This window comes from Cryptomeria japonica, chromosome 11 (genome assembly GCF_030272615.1).
Source record: "Cryptomeria japonica chromosome 11, Sugi_1.0, whole genome shotgun sequence".
Classification (NCBI taxonomy): domain Eukaryota; kingdom Viridiplantae; phylum Streptophyta; class Pinopsida; order Cupressales; family Cupressaceae; genus Cryptomeria; species Cryptomeria japonica.
Genome location: NC_081415.1, coordinates 662,784,796 through 662,804,813, shown reverse-complemented (window position 1 = coordinate 662,804,813; position 20,018 = coordinate 662,784,796). Strand labels below are relative to the sequence as shown.

The 20,018-nt window shown below is 34.3% G+C and overlaps 1 protein-coding gene across 1 annotated transcript; it reads right to left on the bottom strand.

The window, feature by feature from the left end:
- Positions 1-15,042: 15,042 nt before the first annotated feature.
- On the bottom strand, positions 15,043-17,496 carry LOC131065104 (plant cysteine oxidase 4). The gene is made up of 5 exons (XM_057999507.2): positions 17,207-17,496; positions 16,346-16,548; positions 16,116-16,257; positions 15,783-15,992; positions 15,043-15,251 (listed from the first exon to the last, which is right to left on the bottom strand). The coding sequence occupies exons 1-5, from the start codon at positions 17,316-17,318 to the stop codon at positions 15,130-15,132; spliced, it is 789 nt and encodes a 262-aa protein (XP_057855490.2). The 5' UTR covers positions 17,319-17,496; the 3' UTR covers positions 15,043-15,129.
- Between the last annotated feature and the right edge of the window lie 2,522 nt (positions 17,497-20,018).

Below are 20,018 nucleotides of genomic sequence, written 5' to 3'. Positions count from 1 at the left end.
AAGATTGACCTGTCTAATTTCGAGTGTATCCTCTTTTGTTTAAGACAAGATAATGATCACATTGATATGGATATGATATGATTGATAAGACAGTTTGATCAGTTGATTGTAAATGTTTGACTGGATAGTCGTGTCTTTTGTTAACTTCATGCGAAGCGTTTGTTGGATATCTGCTAGGGTATTTGTTTCTCACAAGATAATTTATTGCAAGTTTTTTGATTGATTGATTTTTTATTTTTAGTTCTTTTCGAAGAGCTTTTTCGATGTTTTCGAATTTTGTGGATTGATATTTGAATGTTTTTGATTGATTTTTTCAGGACTTTATCCGATATTTTTTGGATTTTGTAGGATTGTTTTGCAGATGTTTTTGGTTGTTATGTTTTCCATGTTTTTGATTGATTTTTTCAGGACTTTATCCGATACTTTTGGATTTTTTGAAGGATTATTTTTGGATTTTGAGTTTTTCATTGTTTTTGAATTTTTTCAAGACTTTATATGATTTTTTAGATTTTTTAGATTTTTTATTTTTTATTTTTCAAGACTTTATATGATTTTTTGGATTTTTTCAGTTATGCCCCTAGTGTGCAGACCTGTATGACATGATGATCTACAGAATGCATGTGGAGACAATGAATTTTTGGCATGACCTATGCTAATGCAATATGCATGATGAAGATGCATTTCCTATTCGAACAAGGTTGACTGTGTTTGTTTTAACATTTGAAATACACCAATTGAAATGGAGGTGCAAAACATTTCATAGATAAGCAGTCAATCAATCCCTAAGGTCCCTTGGAACATCCAAATTAACACACTTAGTGACTAGGATTTACAAATGGAGACACAAAAAACTTCCCCACTAGTTCTTGAAACTTTGATCTTCGTTTGTCCATGTGTGTACAGATGAGTTAATTCCTACTCTTGTGTTCACTAAAGATCCTTAGCATCCTATATGACTAGGTACATGGATTATTCTAACTTCAAAAGCATCTCGAATAGAGCCTCGCTGTTAGCAAGCCTTGAGAGCTCCGACGAGGTTATAGACTGTAATTGCTCAAATATTGCTCCATTGCCATTAGGCATTCATAGCCCTGATGGAGTTACTTGCATGTTCCCATAGTCAAGCTTTTTGGTCGCACTTGCATGCGTGATATTTCAGTTATATATCATTGATCTTTTGCCTTGAGATGAATTTGGCATAGCATTTTTTCTTTTTGTTTTCTTGCCTTGACTTGTAAGTAATGAAACCTACTTGGGTGTGACAATTGCAGCAGTGCAGAAGTAGAATTTTAGATTTTTCACTAGTCATATGATCAACTAGATGTCTAGAATGAATTAGAGATCTTCTTAATATGTTTGAGATAAAGCAATTGATAGATTTTGGGTTAACAAGTCTCAAATAGTGAAATCACTACCCAACTAGAAGTAAAGCATCGTCACAGGGTAATGTTGAAAATGAACGACCTTAGGATCTCAAAGACTTCATGTCCTAATATCTAAGAAAGGAGATGACCTTGATTCTCTTGAATGCAAACGAATGATAAACTTGAACAATTGTCTTATTTTATTCATGCTTCTATATGCTAATATAGAAACTTTTGCAAATGTGACTTCTAAATATGATGGTTCTTGGAAAGAAATTGTATGTAATGTAGTGCTTTGAATAAAATGATATGCAATGTGGAAAGTAAAACCTAAACTAACCCAACCTTTAGGTATAATATTTGTGTAGGTAGTTCATTGGCCTTTGTTTGAAAAGTTGGATAAAGATGTCTTTTCCAATAGGATATAAGGACTCAGCTAAGTGTATATGTTTAGCATCTCCAATGTTGATTTTCTTATTTTATGGATTATGTGGATCATAAGATGGAAATCTAGCTCTAGAACCCATGAATTTAGGTATAGCTTTATCATTTTCAAAGAAATCCAATCGTGGTAGGTTCTCTTGCCCCCAGTTATCAAGTGTGGGTGTATGAGGCAAATTGATTCTAGTTCTGAAGTTGTGACATGAGCAGGTGTTATGCCTTTTTTTATTGATGCACTTGAAGAGGATGATGAAGTCAACCAGGTGTTGATCTCATTAATTGATGTTACGATTGTGCTTGAACAAGATGATGAAACAATTGTTGACAAGTTGTTCTATGTAGTATGATCTAGATTGGTGATTTCATTAATAAGGGGTTCATGAACAACTTGTGTAGAGGTATTGAGATCACTAGGAGAAATGGCAAGTTCGTTTGAGAGGGAATCTTGTGAGGAACATGGAAGACTATGGCATGGAGATGAAGGGATGGAGGGACCTTGATCAGGATTTGGAGAAATAATGGGATCTTGTTTAGGACATGAAGGTAAATTTATGATTTGATCTTGGTTTGTAAAGGGATTATTATGAAGGATAGAAGGGATGTCTTGATCTTGCTTAGGAGGTGGATGTTGGATGGGACTTGAAAGGACACTATGTTCTTGAGATGGAAGGGTGTCATTATGAATGGAATAGAAAAGAGCGAGGGGATCATCATAAGATTCTTGGTCAATGGGATCTTGATCAAAAATTGGGTAGGATGGAAGTGGTTGTTCTTGATATTTATTTGTTTCAGGACTCATTTCTTCTACTTTTGGATGATCCTCTGAATCATGACTTGAATTAGATTGGATTTGTATGATGAATAACGATTGGGAGGTTGTGTTATTAGATAGAGATGGCATGGATTGGTCTTGCGTGACTTTAGGGGATGATGAAATGGTGGATAGATATGGTTGATTTGGGATTTGTTTGAAAGGGATTTGATATTGGTTGAAATGAGTATGATTTTGGGTGAAAGAGGTTTGATTTTGGTTGAATGAATTTTGATTCGGACTTTGGTTGAAAGGGGTGTGATTTTGGTTGAAAGAGGTTTGAATATTGGATTGATGTGAATTTTGATTTGGACTTTGGTTGAAAGGGGTGTGATTTTGGTTGAAAGAGGTTTGAATGTTGGATTGATGTGAATTTAATTTTGACTTTGGTTGAAAGGGGTGTGATTTTGGTTGAATGAATTTTGAATGTTGGGTTGATGTGACTAGTATGATTGATATAGTGGGTTGAAAGAAAAAGAAGGTTTACATGACTCTAATGTTGGTTGAACTAAGGTAGGAACAATTTTGTTGAAGAATGAAGGTTGGCATGTTTGAATGGTCTCACAAGAAGAAGAAGGTTGGTCTGATACTGATCCCCTCATGGCCATTACTTCTGTCATCATGTTTTCTAACCAGCCCCTATGGTTGTCAGGACTGGCCATGTATGTCACTTGTTGTTGCAAATTCTTGATCTGTTGAGCTAAGGTTTCTATGGATGGTGATGGAATAGGAATGGAAGGGATGAATCGTCCACCTTCCCTACAAAATGTATAATGCCAATCCATGATGTTTGCTTGTTTGGTTTGGACCTAGGATCATAACATGTAAGATGTTTTCTCCATTTCTCTGGATGCGATAATGTCTAATTTGTTGAACTTGACAAACTTGTTTGAGTTGAGGTTGAGCTTGATTGATCCTCTGATTGTGATTTGGACGTTTGGGGTATGACTTTCTAGGATAATTATGTAAATGACGACGAATTAAGATAGACGTATATGAGGTCTAGACAAGGATGTATATGAGGATGATAATGAGGATGATAATGAGGACATTAATGAGGACTATGCAAGGACTAAGGATGATAGTGAAGACTATGTAAGGACTTCCTAGGGTTACAAGTATGTAAAAACTTTTGAGTTTTTGGTTTCAAAATGGACTTTGTTTTTTGTAACTTCGTGTGTTATGACATTATGTAATTGTTGGAGTAGATTATTATTTATCCTTATTTATGTGTTTAATGAGAAATGAATTATTGTGTGAGATATTTAAGGATAGGAGCCTTACACTCCCTATCCCTCTCTTCTATCTCTATATGGTTCAATTTTCTTATTTTTATGGTCAATTTTATAGTTCAACAGAACGTAATGTGAGAACATTATAATGCACTCGAATTATGGTTTAAATTGGTCATGTTTGAGGCTTGGTCAATCCAAACCAAATGCACTTGCATTATGGTCTCTAGGGGGAGTAGCCACTTTTTGGTCCCTCATCTTTGTGCATTTACTTGGATAGAGGAGTTCAAGATGTGATCCCAAAGAACTACATCAATTAGGAAGAACATGCTCTATCTAAATATGTTTCTCATGATATTTTTTGCAATATTATGGATTGCAGGTGGTAGGATTTGGTATGAAAGATTAGGTACATCAAGATATGTATGTATTGGATGGAAAATTAGGGTTTCACAAGTTAAGCCTTGTAAACAAGGAAATGACCAAAATTTCCAAACAATTAATTAGATGATGGAAGAACTCAATTGATCCAATGCAAAAGGATCTAATGCAGATCAAGTTCTTTTTCCTTTGTTTAGTTGAAATCAGTTTGAATGTATTTGAATGCTAGATCTAGGGTGAATGATATAGAATTGACAAAAAACAATAGGAACAATGAGCTACAAATGAAAAATACAGACAAAGAGCTAAGTCTGATCAAAAGAAACAAAGACGCGCCTTTGATAGAAAATTTGACTCGAAAATGCAGGATCGTGTGGCAATTAGCAACCTAGTCCTCTGATTTTTGCCTCTACAAAAGTCAAAACTAATCCCCGTCGTTTCCTCTACCAAAATCTTCATTTGTGGCTCTTGGATCTATCACCTACACATAAAACGAAGGGAAATAGTATTGTTGATAGGGGTTTGCCTAGGTCGAACCCCGGGTTTAGAATTAACCCTTGAGTTGAATTGAAATTGAACTTGAAATAATGAAGTAAATGTTGAATGATATACTTCAAATTTATTATAATCGATAATGGATGATGATGCAATGCTCTTTAGATGTGATCACAAGTGTTGATGCAATAACATGAATACGTGCCTGCATGAAGATTGATGTAGATTTGCTGCTCCATGATTCTTGAAGGATGTGGTGGGATGAAATTTTGTCTTGAATACTTGATGCTTGATGTTGAAAGATAATGAATGCTTATGATATGAATGGATGTCAAAATGAATAGGAAGAATTCTCTTATATAGGATTCCCAAGGTAATTTACCAATTAGGCCAACCTCCAATGGTCAAGCTAAGACACCAAGAACCAAAATCACTAGGGAGGGGAAGTGCACCGACCTATTTAAATTAGGTCATGTTTAAGGAAGACCGAGATGCTCTAGGAATCATGGTCCATCAAAAATAGGGTAGGTAAGTGGGATATTAGGGTGCACAACCCAAGACTCATGTTCAGTTCTTTGTGCAAACAAATGACATCAAATTCAAGGTGAAAAGGCCAAAAATGGACACACTAAAGTAGGAGCACAAGAGGTGGTGTAAACTATGTAGGGTTATAGTTGATGATGCTACAATGTCATTGAGAATGTTTTAATAGCATTTTCCTATCCTTGTCAGCTGAGAAGGGGATTTGATAGATATGATGAGATAGATAGAGTATGTATATGGTTGCGTAGATTGAGGATACAATTGGGAACTTAGTTGGATGGTAGAAAAAGTAATGCTTGTATTGTCTAAAGTTGTGAACTTACTTAGGAGGTTGAAGCAATAAGTGGAAGGAGAGGGTTGTGTGATTTATTTATACAGAAGTTCAAAGTTGCATCAAAGAGCAAGAAAATATATATTAAAACCATTGTGGAAAAGTTTTTCCCTAAGTAGAGGATGCTCACAAATAGGGTTTTTACACATGACACCCACAAATTTGTTTTAATAAGGCACTTTTCCAAGGAATTATGGGAATGTTTTTCACCTCTAGACACTTATTCTCTTTACTTTTTTATTTAAATTATTTTTGTTGTTTTGATTTGTTTTATTTATTTTAGATGGGATAAGATAGATAGATTTGGTTTTAGGCTTGTTGGAATAGAATCTGAAAGGGGGACAAGTGTTGGAGGGATATGGATGGATGGACTTACATGTCTATTTTCACATTGAAAGGGTGGTGTCTCTTTGTTGAATAATTGTGTCATAAGGACCATGTCAATTATCATTGGGCTTAAGAATGTTGGTAGAAACAATTCATGGGTAAGAAGGATTCTCCAAAATATAAACATGATACTTGTGTAGCTCTTATGTTGTGGAAGCTACTAAGAGAAATGGAAAGTAGGCTACATGGTGATGGAAGAAGCAATTTATGGAAAAGTTGGGATTAAGTGATTGTGATAGTGGATGTATGTTGGATAGCATATTCAATGTTTAAGAATGAGTGGATGTGAGTATGGGGTGGTGAAGGCATTAGGAAATATTGAGGAACTAGGACCAATAGTTGTACATGCCATTATGGACATTGGAGCTTGGGGTTGGATTGCTTGTCTAATTGAAAGGAAAAATGGAACTTCATAAGAATAGTACAAAACCATATCCGATGGATTGGTCTTAAAAATATAATTTAAAAAAAAACTCACACTTTGCACAAGGGAAGCCATAGATTATGTTAGAGCAAAAGGCGCCACTTATGACCTAGATAGGCACAAACAAGACATATCAATACCTACAAAATAAGGTCATGAGACAAAAGACCACATCAATGCCTGCAAAACAATATGAGAAAACAATATCAAGGTCTTTAAAGTCTTCTTCATGGCTTGTCGTTGCACCACACACCACATGCCTTTGGTAAAATGCCACACATAGAGGAGATAAAGCACACAAAGACAATATAACCTTGGAGGGAGGATCAATGCCTTCCTCCAACTATAGCTTAGTGTGATCTACACAAATTTAATCATAATCTTGCAAGGAAAGATTGACCTAGCAAAACCCTTCAATTTTACTTGCATTTACCTTGGCTCTCTACTATAAAAAAAAAATGCACAAAAAACATAGAGGGAGAAAAAAGAAATTCACTATTAATGTAAAATAAAATAACATTTTTAATTTAAACTCTGCAATAAAAAATTAGACTACAAACAATCCAGTATGGCTTTGATATAATGTCAAATTTGAGATCTATTGGTAGAGTAGTGACACTTGTTGGGCCATGAATGATGAACAATCACATGTCTTGCAAACTAACTGAAAAATAAAGTGTACAAATGAGGATGAGAAGAGATGAACACAAAAAAATAGAGAATAAATAAACTCATGAGAAAATGTACATATATAGTATAAAAAGAGCAATTTTTGTCTACAAAAGTGGCTTGCAAACTCTATGCGAGAAAAAGATTAAAAGAGACACCTATGCAAGCTTATCTTTTGAAAAAGAAAAAATCCTTGCAAGAGAATATACCATGGAATATTCTATATTAACAAATATTTGTAGGTACCTTTGAGTACTCTATTTTTTTATCATGGTCATTTTACATTGGAATGAAACTTAATGAATATTCTAAATTGGGCAAGATATCTCAAAAACAAAAGATCCACTATCAAATATTTATTTAGTTTATTTGGCAGTGTTATTAGTTGGATGTATAAGCAACAAGTTATGTTCCATTCATCAATTACAAAGGTAGGGTATATGATAACTAGGCATGTCTATAAGGAGGTCCTCTAGAACAAGGGATTGTGTTTAAATGTGGGGTTGATTCAATAAGCTTTCAGAGTTATCTATGCTAGTCAAAGTGCCATATGTTTGGATAAAAGTCTAACATTTCATGTGAGAATGAAGCAAATAGATGTCTAGTATCATTTTTTATGACATGATAGAAGGTAATGCTAAAAATATTTGACACTTTATAAAATGCCATAGATGCGTTAACGAAGCCAATTGATTCTTCGAAGCTTGGGTGATATAGTAAGTCCATGAGTTTCTCAACTCGTAAAAAATAGTTGATAGTGTTAGTATTCACTTTATTCTTGTAAGAACTTTGAAAAGTGAGAGAATGTTAATAAAGATGTCGTAACCTTGTATCATAATGTAAAGAACAAATATCATAATTTTCAAGCTATGGAACATAAAAATGAAGGCTCTGGAAGTTCATTTTCACTCCTAAAAAAATGAAAAATAGATCCTAAATGGAGCAAGATGGTTTTAAAAACATAAACCTCTTGGAAACCTTTAATTTTAAAAAATGAGTACTTATTAAGAATTTTGATTAAAAAAATGATGGTTTCTATAAGTTTGGTCCCCCACATTCAAAATATAAAATCATATATGACATTAAGTTTCTTTGGAGTGTAGAGTTTTTCTTCCAAAAAGGTTCTCCTCACACAAATCACAATGTTGTGGAATTTTGTTTATTTTTTTGTTTCCACATAATTATATGATTAATTTTTATTTTTTTGCATACATCCTCGCATAGATTAGTGCAAGAAGTACATTCCACATTTGTGCTTCCATTCACATATAAGACTCCTTCAAAACAAAACATCACCATGGTTGTATAAATGTCATTTGCACTAGAACATACGAAATCAGGTGTAGATTCACCCTCCCAATGCAAAGACCAAAAACGAAGAAAATAAAACCATAAAAGAAGTTCCAAGTTCTTTCTCTTAATCTAACACAACCAAATCATAATAACATAATTGAATCAATAACTGATCAGGCCAAGGTGAGTGGAAAAGGCCCCCTTCTAACCTCTATTGAGGGTTTGAAGGGGTTTGTGGACACCCTCGACTGGCTCATAAACAGTCACAAGAAAGCTATGGAGGAAAACAAGAAACTGAGTCATAGGATTCAAATTCCTGAGACTATTAGCATTGGTGAAGGTAAATCCATGGCTGAGTATGTTGATGATTTGGGAAAGACTATTGCCAGAGCTGAAGAGATTAGGGACACCTTCAATCCAAGGTTTGAGTAAGTGGAGAAGGTCCTGGAGGAAATAAAAAACAATGACACTGCTAGGGACCAGAGAATGGTGGACACTGAAAATAGACTCAACAAAATCAATACCTGTCTCAAAAGCATTGTTGAACAAAGTTATAACATTCTAAAGGCCTCAGCTAACAACATCAAAATCTTGATCAGTAAGTTGGAGAATGATAAGGGATCCCTGGAGCAGGAACCTAACATGGAGGGCGTGGAAGGTGAGCAAGGACCAAGAACGAGGACTAGAGGCAAGAAGAGGGAGAAAAAGCCAAACAAGGAAATCGAAGAGCTCAAAGTTGCTTCGGCGAATTATAACCTATTGGTCATTAAATCTGCTGAACTTCTTAAGTCTCTGTAGGTGTTGCTAGTTGTCTAGGTCTTTATTTCCGGTTTTTTCTACTTTGTTGTTCTTAGTTTTTTGTTGTCCGTTCAGGTTGTTGGCTTTCTTGTCAATCTTTTGTTTGTTGTCTTTATGCTGGTCTAGTTGATCTTTGTTGAACTATCTTTTGATCTTTCTGTAAAAGGTTTTGGGTCCTTAAAACCTGTTTTTCTAATTAATCAGAACATAATTGAATCAATAACCAAAAAGACTATACCCTTCCATCACTACTCTCTTTATATATTAAAAAAAATCTCTACTAATTTCTTTAATTTAAAATTAATAAATATTCGAATAATTTACAGCAATTTAAAATTAAAAAATATGGGAACCTCAGATACTCAATTCCAGGAAATCTATATATCACAGAATGCAAAGGTCGACCTGATTCACAGCTTGATGTTTAATTGCCAACCTTTCCATGTGATTCATCGCAGTCCTCCCATTGTTGGATCCTCATCGAATACTCCAAATATTGAATTAATGGCACATGATATCCTTATCTCTGTTGCATCAAACTTGATAGATGAAATTGCTCTTGAGGAATTTACAGAAATTCAGGGTGTCCCTATTGTTGATGCTATGCCTCTTGTTCTCAATACTTCACCACCCATTTCCTCATCCTTATTAGAATCTAGTCACGTTGAACAACTTGTGGCTGAAGATAATTCATATGAGCCCTTTCAGCCTCCCACGCAACTTGACTTTGATTTTGCTCAACATCTCTCTCTTGTTCAAATAGTTTCTTCATCTCCTCTATTATATAACACCTAAAAAAAGAGGTTGGAAGCCAAAGATTCTTAAAACCCAAGAAGAGATCGCAACAAGTATCCAGACTACAATTATAGATAAGTTTTCACCCCACACAAGACCGAGAAGAACATGTTGTTCTTCTCAGATGAAATGAGGATCATATCTTGGAATGTCAGAGGTTTGAATGCCTCTGACAAGAGGGGATGGATCAAGCAGCAGTTGGATTCCTCCCAAGCAGACATCATTTTATTACAAGAAATAAAGCTTTTAGATGAAGCCTCTCAAAAGATTTTTTAAAAATGGACTTTATGGGATTTCATACATATTCCTGCAGTAGGGGCTTCCAGTAGTATTTTGACCTTGTGGAATACCAAGACAGTCAAAGCAAAAACTTTGAGCCAAGGGACAAATTGGCATCTTATTCTTATTGAAAATTTTGATTTATCCTTTGTTCTCTTTAATATCTATGGCCCAACAACTCCTCAAGAGAAACATGCTCTTTGGAATACTATAACTTGTCAGATCCAACAACAGGGAGTTCAGAAAATAATCTTAGGAGGTGATTTTAATGCCATCTTGTCTTAGGATGAGAAACAGGGAGGCAATCCTATAGTGTCTAAGGTGATTGAAGACTTTAGATCTTTTGTCTGATAACGCCCTTTCTGACATTTCACCTTCTAATGGTAAATTTACATGGACAAACCAAAGAACTTCCCTTCAAATTGCAAGTAGATTGGACAGGTTTTTCACTTCATATGAATGGATCCTTCAGAAATATACTTTCAGCTCTAAAATTCTATCGTTCTCTGGTTCTGACCATTTTCCTATCTCATTATGCCTAGATAAACATGAAGTTTCTCATCATAGATCTTCTTTTAAGTTTCAAATAATGTGGTTTTGGCACCCACACTTTCATGCTCTGCTTCGTCAATGGTGGGTGAGTGCCCCCTTCTACAGGGGGGACAAAATGTTTCAACTTTATATGAAAATGCAGTTTGTAAAAGCAAATATCAAAGTCTGGAATAGGGAAGTATTTAGAAATATCTTTGCAGAAAAAACAAAGGTAGATAAGGAATTTAAGAACGTCAATGAACTTATCTTTTCTACTAGGATTAATCCAAAAACTTTCTCAAAGCAGAAGCATTTACAAAGCTACTGGGAAGAATTGTGCTCTAGAGAGGAGGAATATTGGAGACAAAAATCAAGAGAACTATGGCTAAAAGAAGGGGATAAAAATACTAAATTCTTCCAGGCATCTGCAAAGATTAAGCAAGCTACATCTACTATCTTTTCTATAAATGCCTCTTCTTCAGGGGTAAAATTAACTAATGAACAAGAAATTAGGGAAGAGGGTGAACTCTTTTATAAAAATCTTCTTGCTCCCTCCACTCCTTTTGTTCCTGAGGAGTCCAGTGTCGACATATTGCTAGACTCCAATCCTTGTCTGATTTCACAATGTGATAATGACTATCTGATGCAACCTTTCTCTCTTGCTGAATTACAAGAGGTGGTAGTTTCGATGGCTCCTGACAAGTCTCTAGGCCCTGATGGTTTCACCATACTATTCTTTCAAAAGTGTTGAGACGTTTTAGGCTTTGATCTTTTAATGGATTTGGAGGAGTTAAGACAAAAATATTTTACTCTCAAGAACTTCAATTTAACCCATCTTGCTCTTATCCCCAAATCCAATAACCCTCAATCTTTTGTAGATTTTAGGCCTATCTCTTTGTGTAATTCAGTGTACAAGATTTTCACAAAAGCTATCTATCTCCAGTTAAAATCCTTGATACCTAAAGTAACATCTCTTCAACAAGGAGGTTTTGTTCCTGGTAGGGAAACATTAGAAGGTGCGCTTGTGGCCCATGAAGTTTTGCACTCAATTAACTCTTCATAGTTCCCTGCTTTTATAGCTAAATTAGACATGTTGAAAGCATATGATAAATTATGTTGGTCCTTTCTTTTGAGAGTGCTTAAAAAGTTTGGCTTTTTTAATAAGTGGTGCAAATGGATCAAAAATTGCCTCTCTGGGGCACATTTTTCAGTTATTGTTAATGGTAATCCTTTTGATTTTTTTCGAGTCACCCAAGGAGTTCGACAAGGTGACCCACTATCACCTTTTCTCTTCATTATCATGCCAAAATCTTTTAGCAGATTGGTCAATAAGCAGTTGAGTCTGGGTCTTTAGAAGGGGGTATGCATCCCTAATACCTCAATTTCTATCACCCACACTTTATTTGCAAATGATACACTTTTATTTGGTTGTTCCAATATACAAGAAGCAAGGCATATTAAGAAAATATTGGCCATATATACTTTTGGATCTGGACAGAAAATCAGTGCGCAGAAATCTAAACTATTCATATTCAATACTTCTGAAATGGTGTCTAACAACATTATCCAGACATTGGGCTTTCCAGTGGATTCTCTTCCATCATCGTACTTGGGTATCACTTTCTTTATGGGAGCAGGGAAACCTTCTTTTTGGAATTTTGTGATTGAAAGATTAAAAAGAAAAATTTATGTGTGGAAAGCTAGATGGTTATCTTTGTCAGGCATAATCCTTCTTGTCAAAATTGTTCTGGCTACAATTCCAAACTACTACATTGCAGTCCTTCAAGCCCTGAAATCTATTGTCTCTCATATCGAGAAAATTATTCAAAATTTTATTTGGAAAGGTAATCTTTCAGAAGATAAAAAGATCCTGCTTCTGTCTCTCAACAAAATGACTCCAAGCAAATCTACGAGCGGGGTGGGTCTGCACGATCTTTCAAAAAGGAATAAGACCTTTGGGGGAAAGCTAGTTTGGAATATATATGAAAAATCACATGCTTTGTGGTGTCAAATTATGCAAGAAAAGTATTTAGATATTCCTACCCCTTCATGTATATTTACTATCATTGATCCTCCATCAGGGTCTGCAGTTTGGAACTTCATAATGGACTCTAGGAATGTGGTTACTAGATACTTATCGTGGCAAGTACATAGTGGCAAAGAAGTCAACTTTTGGCATGATTCATGGAGTGGTCTCCCCCCTCTTAATCTTGAGGAATCCCTAGTAAATGTGATCCCTATATTTACTACTCATTGGGGTTCTCACCTTTACGATTACATAGATGATCTTGAGAAGCCTTCAAATCGTGTCATTTGGAAGAAGCCAACTCTACTCCCAATCTCCCCGAGTCAAAAGGTAAAATTTTCTTTGATTCTCAAGAACCGTCTTATCTTTATCTCTAATAGTTTGGACAAATTGATATGGTGCCCTGCGAAGAATGGAAAGTACTCTATCAAGGAAGGGTATAAAGCAATTCATCAAATGTCTATTCAATCCTATTCACAAAGAGCCTACAATTTTTGTTGGAACAACAGTGTTCTTCCCAAGGTAGGGATGTTTGCTTGGCTTGCTCTACATAAGAGAATACTCACCAATGAGAGACTTGTTAAATTGAATATTGCACATCCATTTGCTTGTGTACATTGTGGTGAACATAGTGAAACGTTAGATCATCTCCTCCTCCAATGTGATTTTGCTCACTATTATTGGATGTTTGTGTTTGATAAGCTTTCCTTTAACACCCCTCTTCCAAATAATGTATGGGATTTGTTCCAGTCATGGCCAGTCTTATACTCATCCTCTCTTTTTGCATGTATTTGGAAAGTGTTCCCATCCATAGTAGTATGATCACTTTAGTGGGAAAGAAATAAGCGTATTTTTAGAAAGCAAACATCTCCTCTTTCTGATGTTTTCAATTATATTGAAAAATCAGTATCAGAACTGGTTAATGCTCATGTTTCAAATCAATTCAATTCAAATAGGAAATTTACTTCTTGGGATGGTCAAGTTATTAATTGCTGGAAGGGCATCTCTATTCCTGTATCACCTTGTCTTCCGAGAGTGAGAACTAGTAAAATTGATAGAAATAAAGTGAAATGGTGTCCTCTGGATTCAATGCATTTCAAATTAAATTTTGATGGCTCCTCTAAAGGGAATCTGGGTGATGCAGGGATAGGAGTATGCATAAGGGATCACACAGGATGTGTTTTTGCTTTGAAATTTGCTTTTATTCCACCGGGTACTAACAACTTTGCAGAGGCATATGCTTTACTTGAAGGCATTCTACTAGTAAAAAAACTGAACATCTCTTATATTCACATTGAAGGCGATTTAGCTATTATTATCAACGCTTGCATAAAGAGAAATATTGATAATTGGCAGATAAGATATTTACTTGAACAAGCATGGACACTAATTGATACATTTACAAACTTTACCATTTCACGCGTGTATAGAAAAGGGAACCGAGTTGTAGATCATTTGGCAAATATGGGAAGTTCCAAGGAGGAACTTAATATGATGGGTCGGAATTGTGATTTCGATTCTTATCCAATTCTCAAGGGGAAAATTTTGGAGGATATGGGTACAAGATAATACTACATATAGCTATGTAGTGGTCTTTTTCATAATGATATAAATTGGTATGTGTGGTATTATAAGTGCAGGGTCCTATGGTTCTGCTGTATCTGTATGTTGTGAATGGATGTCGATTTGAGAAGTGTGCTGGATTGTAAGTTGGATAAATGCATAAGTGAGACAGATTGTGGATTGCTATGTAAATGTGTACAACTCTCGTGATGTTTTGGTTCGGACTGCACCTTGTTCAATATATTCCAGAAAGCATTCGATATTGGGGGATGTTTTGTGGCACTCGGTATTCTGGACATTATAAGATATTGCATTTTTTAGCATATTTGAGATTTAAATCTCACAACCTTTCTATGTATTGTAGAGCAAGAATCGGAGTTTTTCTTACTGGTTCTTTTCTCCGGGAGCTCTTTGAATCAGCTTTATATAAATAAAATATAGTAAGTGGCACTGCCACCTTTTTAAAAAAAATAAATAAATAAATTTAACTAGATTTATAGTAATTATAAACATTAGTTTTATTTTTATTTTTTTCCCAAAAGCATTCTTATCTAATTTTATATTTCCAAACACTAACATAATTAAAAAATAATTCAAATTTCAACTCAATAAATACCATTGAACACTTGGCAAATATGTACCCCTGAATTGATCTAATGATAAAAATATTGTACTCTTGAAAAAAGATGTCACAAATTCAAATCCTACAATTGTCAAAGTGAAAACCCGCAATCAAAATGAAACTCTAACAAAAATAAAACAAAATTCAAATAACATTAATTATGGGACCTGTGTATATTTGGCCCTCGACTTTGAAATTATGTGGTTTCTCTATCTCTTCCAACCACACAAAATCCTGGCACTCCTTGTAATCTATGAGTTCTTCCCCTGCCAAAAAGACCAAATACAACTGCTAATCAATAAATTTAACAAAAAATATCTCTCGTTATTAATTTTCAATAGAAACAAAATCAACAAAATAACCAGCATACATGTTGAATGCTGTCTTTTGAATTAGACTGTGTGCAAGATTTTTAATCAAAGTTTTGGATCACATTCTATGATCCATCATCAGGATATAAAAATAGTAAGAGAGACATAAGATCTTTTTTATCAACATTTCACACTTTGTGATCCATCATTAAGAGATAAGAATGATCACAGAGTGTGATCAGAAACATTGATAAAAAAGATCCCGTGTCTCTCTTAAGATTCTTATATCCTCATGATGGATCATGGAGTGATCCAAAACGTTGATAAAAAAAACTTGGACACAGTCCTATGTCTTTCTTAACATTCTTATATCCTGATGATGGATTACAAAGTGTAATCTCAAACATTGATCAAAAAATTTGCACATAGTCTAATCCAAAAGACAGCATTAAGCATATTATGAATTGTACATATCATTAAGCATACATGTTCTTGAAAGGTCCAAATAAGGATGGAGAGCATAATAGGAGGGATCCCCATCTGCATAAGGTGGAGAGATGACATCCAATACTGCACAGGATGTCAGTGCTGTGAAACAGTGTATATTCCCTGCACTTGTTGGATATAATACAGAACTCCCACTTGAAGCATTATAAATGCAGTCCACCTTCAATTTGGCTAACCTCATTCCACAAACTGCACAAAAATATACCCATCCCCAGTTACTAATGACAACAAATTAGAAAACATTTGCAGTGAATCTTGAATCTTTGATTCACAAGCCTGACAAAAGCTGTAAGTAGAATGAAATCTTCTTACAATGCTGAGTATGATGATGTTGGTCATCCCAATCATAAGCAGCAACGTGCATTGAGCCATATAAAACCTTACTAAACACAGTCATTCCGGGGTGGTCATGCAGAGGGATTACTGCTGATTTTGACAGACAAAAAATCCCCATCTGCACCAAAGATTTCTTATATGATAGGTACCTGCAAGCTCTGCAACTTAAACCATGGCGGAAAATGTGAGGGTTTAGTTGTATTTACCGAGAAACTGTCACATTCATGAATGTGCACATATGTGACAGGCGGAGGATGAGATGATTGTGGGGAAGCTATGAGTGCTGTGCCCCTGCTCACTCTTTGTCTCTTGTGTGCACCCAAATTACTGTAAAACAGCCTCTCTTCTTCATTGCCTGAGCTCACTCTTTCATTCCCTTGAAGCCCAACGTCTATTGGTTTGATAGCATCTGCAATTTCATTCACACCCCATAGAATTATTATATTCCTTACTACTGAATAAAGGAACATCTATGTACGTTCTTCTGTAGATTTTTTTTGTTACTGTTATGTTTCTGGATTATATTTTATATTGTGTGTGATTTTGTTTGCATTTACGTTTCAAATTACACTTTATGATCTATCATCAGAGAGCTGTAAGAATAAAATCAACATTTTGGATCACTCTATGATCCATCCTAAAGACAGATAGTAAGAAAAAAGAATTCAAAAGATAGAAAACAAAAAAAAAAATCTACTAAAGAAGTAAAACTCTTAGGGGTTGCAGTTATGTAGGACAAATATTTAGATATTGTTTAGACATTGAAAAAAATTCAAATTAGAGGTAATACCATTACCCATTCCTCAAACAGAACAGAGCAACTCTGTGCTTAGATCATATTAAACTGATCATAACAACCAAAAAGCCAATGTAATTGGAGGTAATACGATTACCCATTCCTCAAACAGAACAGAGCAACTCTGTGCTTAGATCATGTTAAACTAATCATAGCAACAAAAAAGCCAATGAAATGAAACAAACAGACCTCAAGCAAATCAATATTTTGAAGTGGCCACAACATTAGAGGAAGAGAAAAAGAGCAGGAAAGAATAAAAACATTCACATACCAAGAACAGCCTTCAATCTGGCAATATCTGATGGTGGAGGTACCACTTCTTCAGGCGACAAGATTTCCTTACAGATCTCATACAGCTTCTGAACTGCGCAGCTATCGGTCATCTTTCTGTTTTATCAAAATGTATGTTGAGATCATACTCTGAATGAATTTAAGTAACTAAAACGATTTTGTAGATGAAAATCTATAATCACTACAATTCAATCCTCTCCTAATATTATCACGGGGTCACCCTTTTAAACATTACTATAAATGTTTTCCTCTCTGCATAAGCTATGCACTATGCTAAACAATTTTTTGAACAAAGCATATATATATATATAACCCCCTGATTTGGGAATCGGTATAGCTCAACGTTTCTGCAAGTTGTAATAGCCCCTGATTTAGTAATGAAATGCCACAACTTGCATGCCGAATCTGGTCATCGCCCACAGTTTCCATCATTTAAATATCTTCGAACTTTTCACTCAGAAAACTGGCTCCTCGTTTTGCCATTATTTAAAACATTTATGCCTGACTAGTTGGTCTCAAGATGAGTGAGCATTTACTAATGTTCAAGTAATAGGGCCATGGTTGTTCTGCTTTCGTATAGTATGATAGTGATGTGTTAGTCAATTGCAAAATCGACAGTGTAAAACGCGCGATAACACGCTTCGTACCGTCCAAATAATAGCAGTTAAAATGAATATAAAATAAGAACGTTATTTAGCTAAATTAATCAACCTAGATTTATTTTTATGTTTTTTATGGAGGATTTTTTATCCTCACCCTAGATTTAAGTCATTGGAATTGGAATGATAAATATAAGATATATGTATTTATTATAATATATATATATTAATAATTAAAATTGAATATAAAAGTTCAATGGTATAAATTATATTGATTTAATATTTAAGAAAATAATTTTTTTTAATATTTAACAATTTAAAATTAAGGATTAGAATTAATCAAATGGAAAAAAGGACCACAGTTATATAATGGTTAAAATTGATTAGAAAAGTTAAGGATTTTAGTGGAAATAATTTAACTTAAATATCTAAGTAATTGAATAATTAATCAACTATGCTTGAGACAGGATTTGAAGAATAAATGTAGAATTAAATTTATAAAATTTTAATAATTAGATGCATTATTTATTGGATTTTGAGGAAGGAAAATGATATTAAAGATGTTACTAATCAATTCATTGATATGTTGGTATTTTATTGTTTGAAGAGATGAACATCTTCACATGTTTATAAATTGATTTGTAATTTGTTTTGCTTTGTATCTATGTATGTGGAATTGATCTCTATGAGTGCAAAAATGGTTTGACTTGCACAATTCAATATAAATTTGCAAAAGAAAATTGATAGGACATGATCGTCTATCGCAATTTCACTTCAACTTAATATTTAAGTATACTAGGAAAAGTGGTGGCATTTACAAACACCTTTGAAAAATCTATAGTTTTGTAAGATTGTCTCCCTTCAATCAAAATGTTAATCAAATCAATTCTATGATAATGAACCAATCTTAAAGTCATCAAACGAGCATGCAGTATGCTTAAGATAATGATCCAAGTTGATGATACAATTAGAATGCATTAAGATAATACTATTATCCTTTCATATGAATGCTTCTTCTAATGATTCATGTGATTTTAAAATGAATGAATGAATGTATTTAAATACAACAACATAACACACAAATTGATACAAATATGCACTAGGTCAACTCACAATAAATAATAGAAGGGAGTCAATACAATTTAAGTTAAATATAAAAGTTGAAGGTTCATGTCCATGGTCAGGAAAATGACTTGGATCAAAATAAACTTTTCGACACAAGTGATTGTGGAATTAGAATAGGATATGGTGATAAGTTGTGTTTGTGCAAGAATATGTCACTTATAGATTTATTATTCAACATAAAAGATGTTGTAATCAAAGTGGACCCAAAATATAAGGAAAATATCATCAATGTAATATTTTATGATTATCAAAGTGGACCCAAAATATAAGAAAAATATCATGAATATAATATTTTATGGTTACATTTTTTCCTACTTTAATATTCATATGAATTAATTTATATAAGACATTCGTAAAGAATTTACTTTCAAATTAATTTACTTTATTGAAAGTAAATTCAATTAATTTGTATTATGTAGACCAATAAAAAGGACTGAAAATGCACAAAGTGGCTCTTTCCTCTATCAACTTCGATGGAGCTTCAAAAGGTTATTTGAGACCAGCCAAAATAGGATGGGTGTTAAGGGATGAGAATGGCCGAGTGATTTGGATCATTTTAAGGAAAATCGATTGATCTACTAACAATGAGGTTAAATTAGAAGCGTTGGTGAGAGGGTTATGGTTGTGTATAAGTAAAAGTGTTGGTGGGCTTGACATTGAAGGGGGTTCACTCATTAGCATTGATGGACTTAAATCGAAGGAGAATCGAAGGAGATTTTGAATTGGAAGTTGAAGGGCTTAATAAGAAGGATTTGGGAATGTTTGGACAAATTTGTGGATTTTTCAATTAAACATCCAATAAAGTGGCTATTTTTTTTTTCAAAAACAAGGTGTGGCTAAAAATGAGCTAGAACAAATTAAGTATACGTCTAAGAGTTGGGATGGTTTACAAAAGGTAATCTTGGCCGAATGGAACAATTGTCAGATGTTAGATTGGATTGGGTACTTGGTAATCTTATTGGGATTATCTTAGCTATCATGTGCTTGCCTAGTGTGGTCCCGATCAGTCTTTTGAGTTTCAAGGGAAGTCCTCTAACAGTTTGGTTTGCTTTAAGATCCATTGAGATG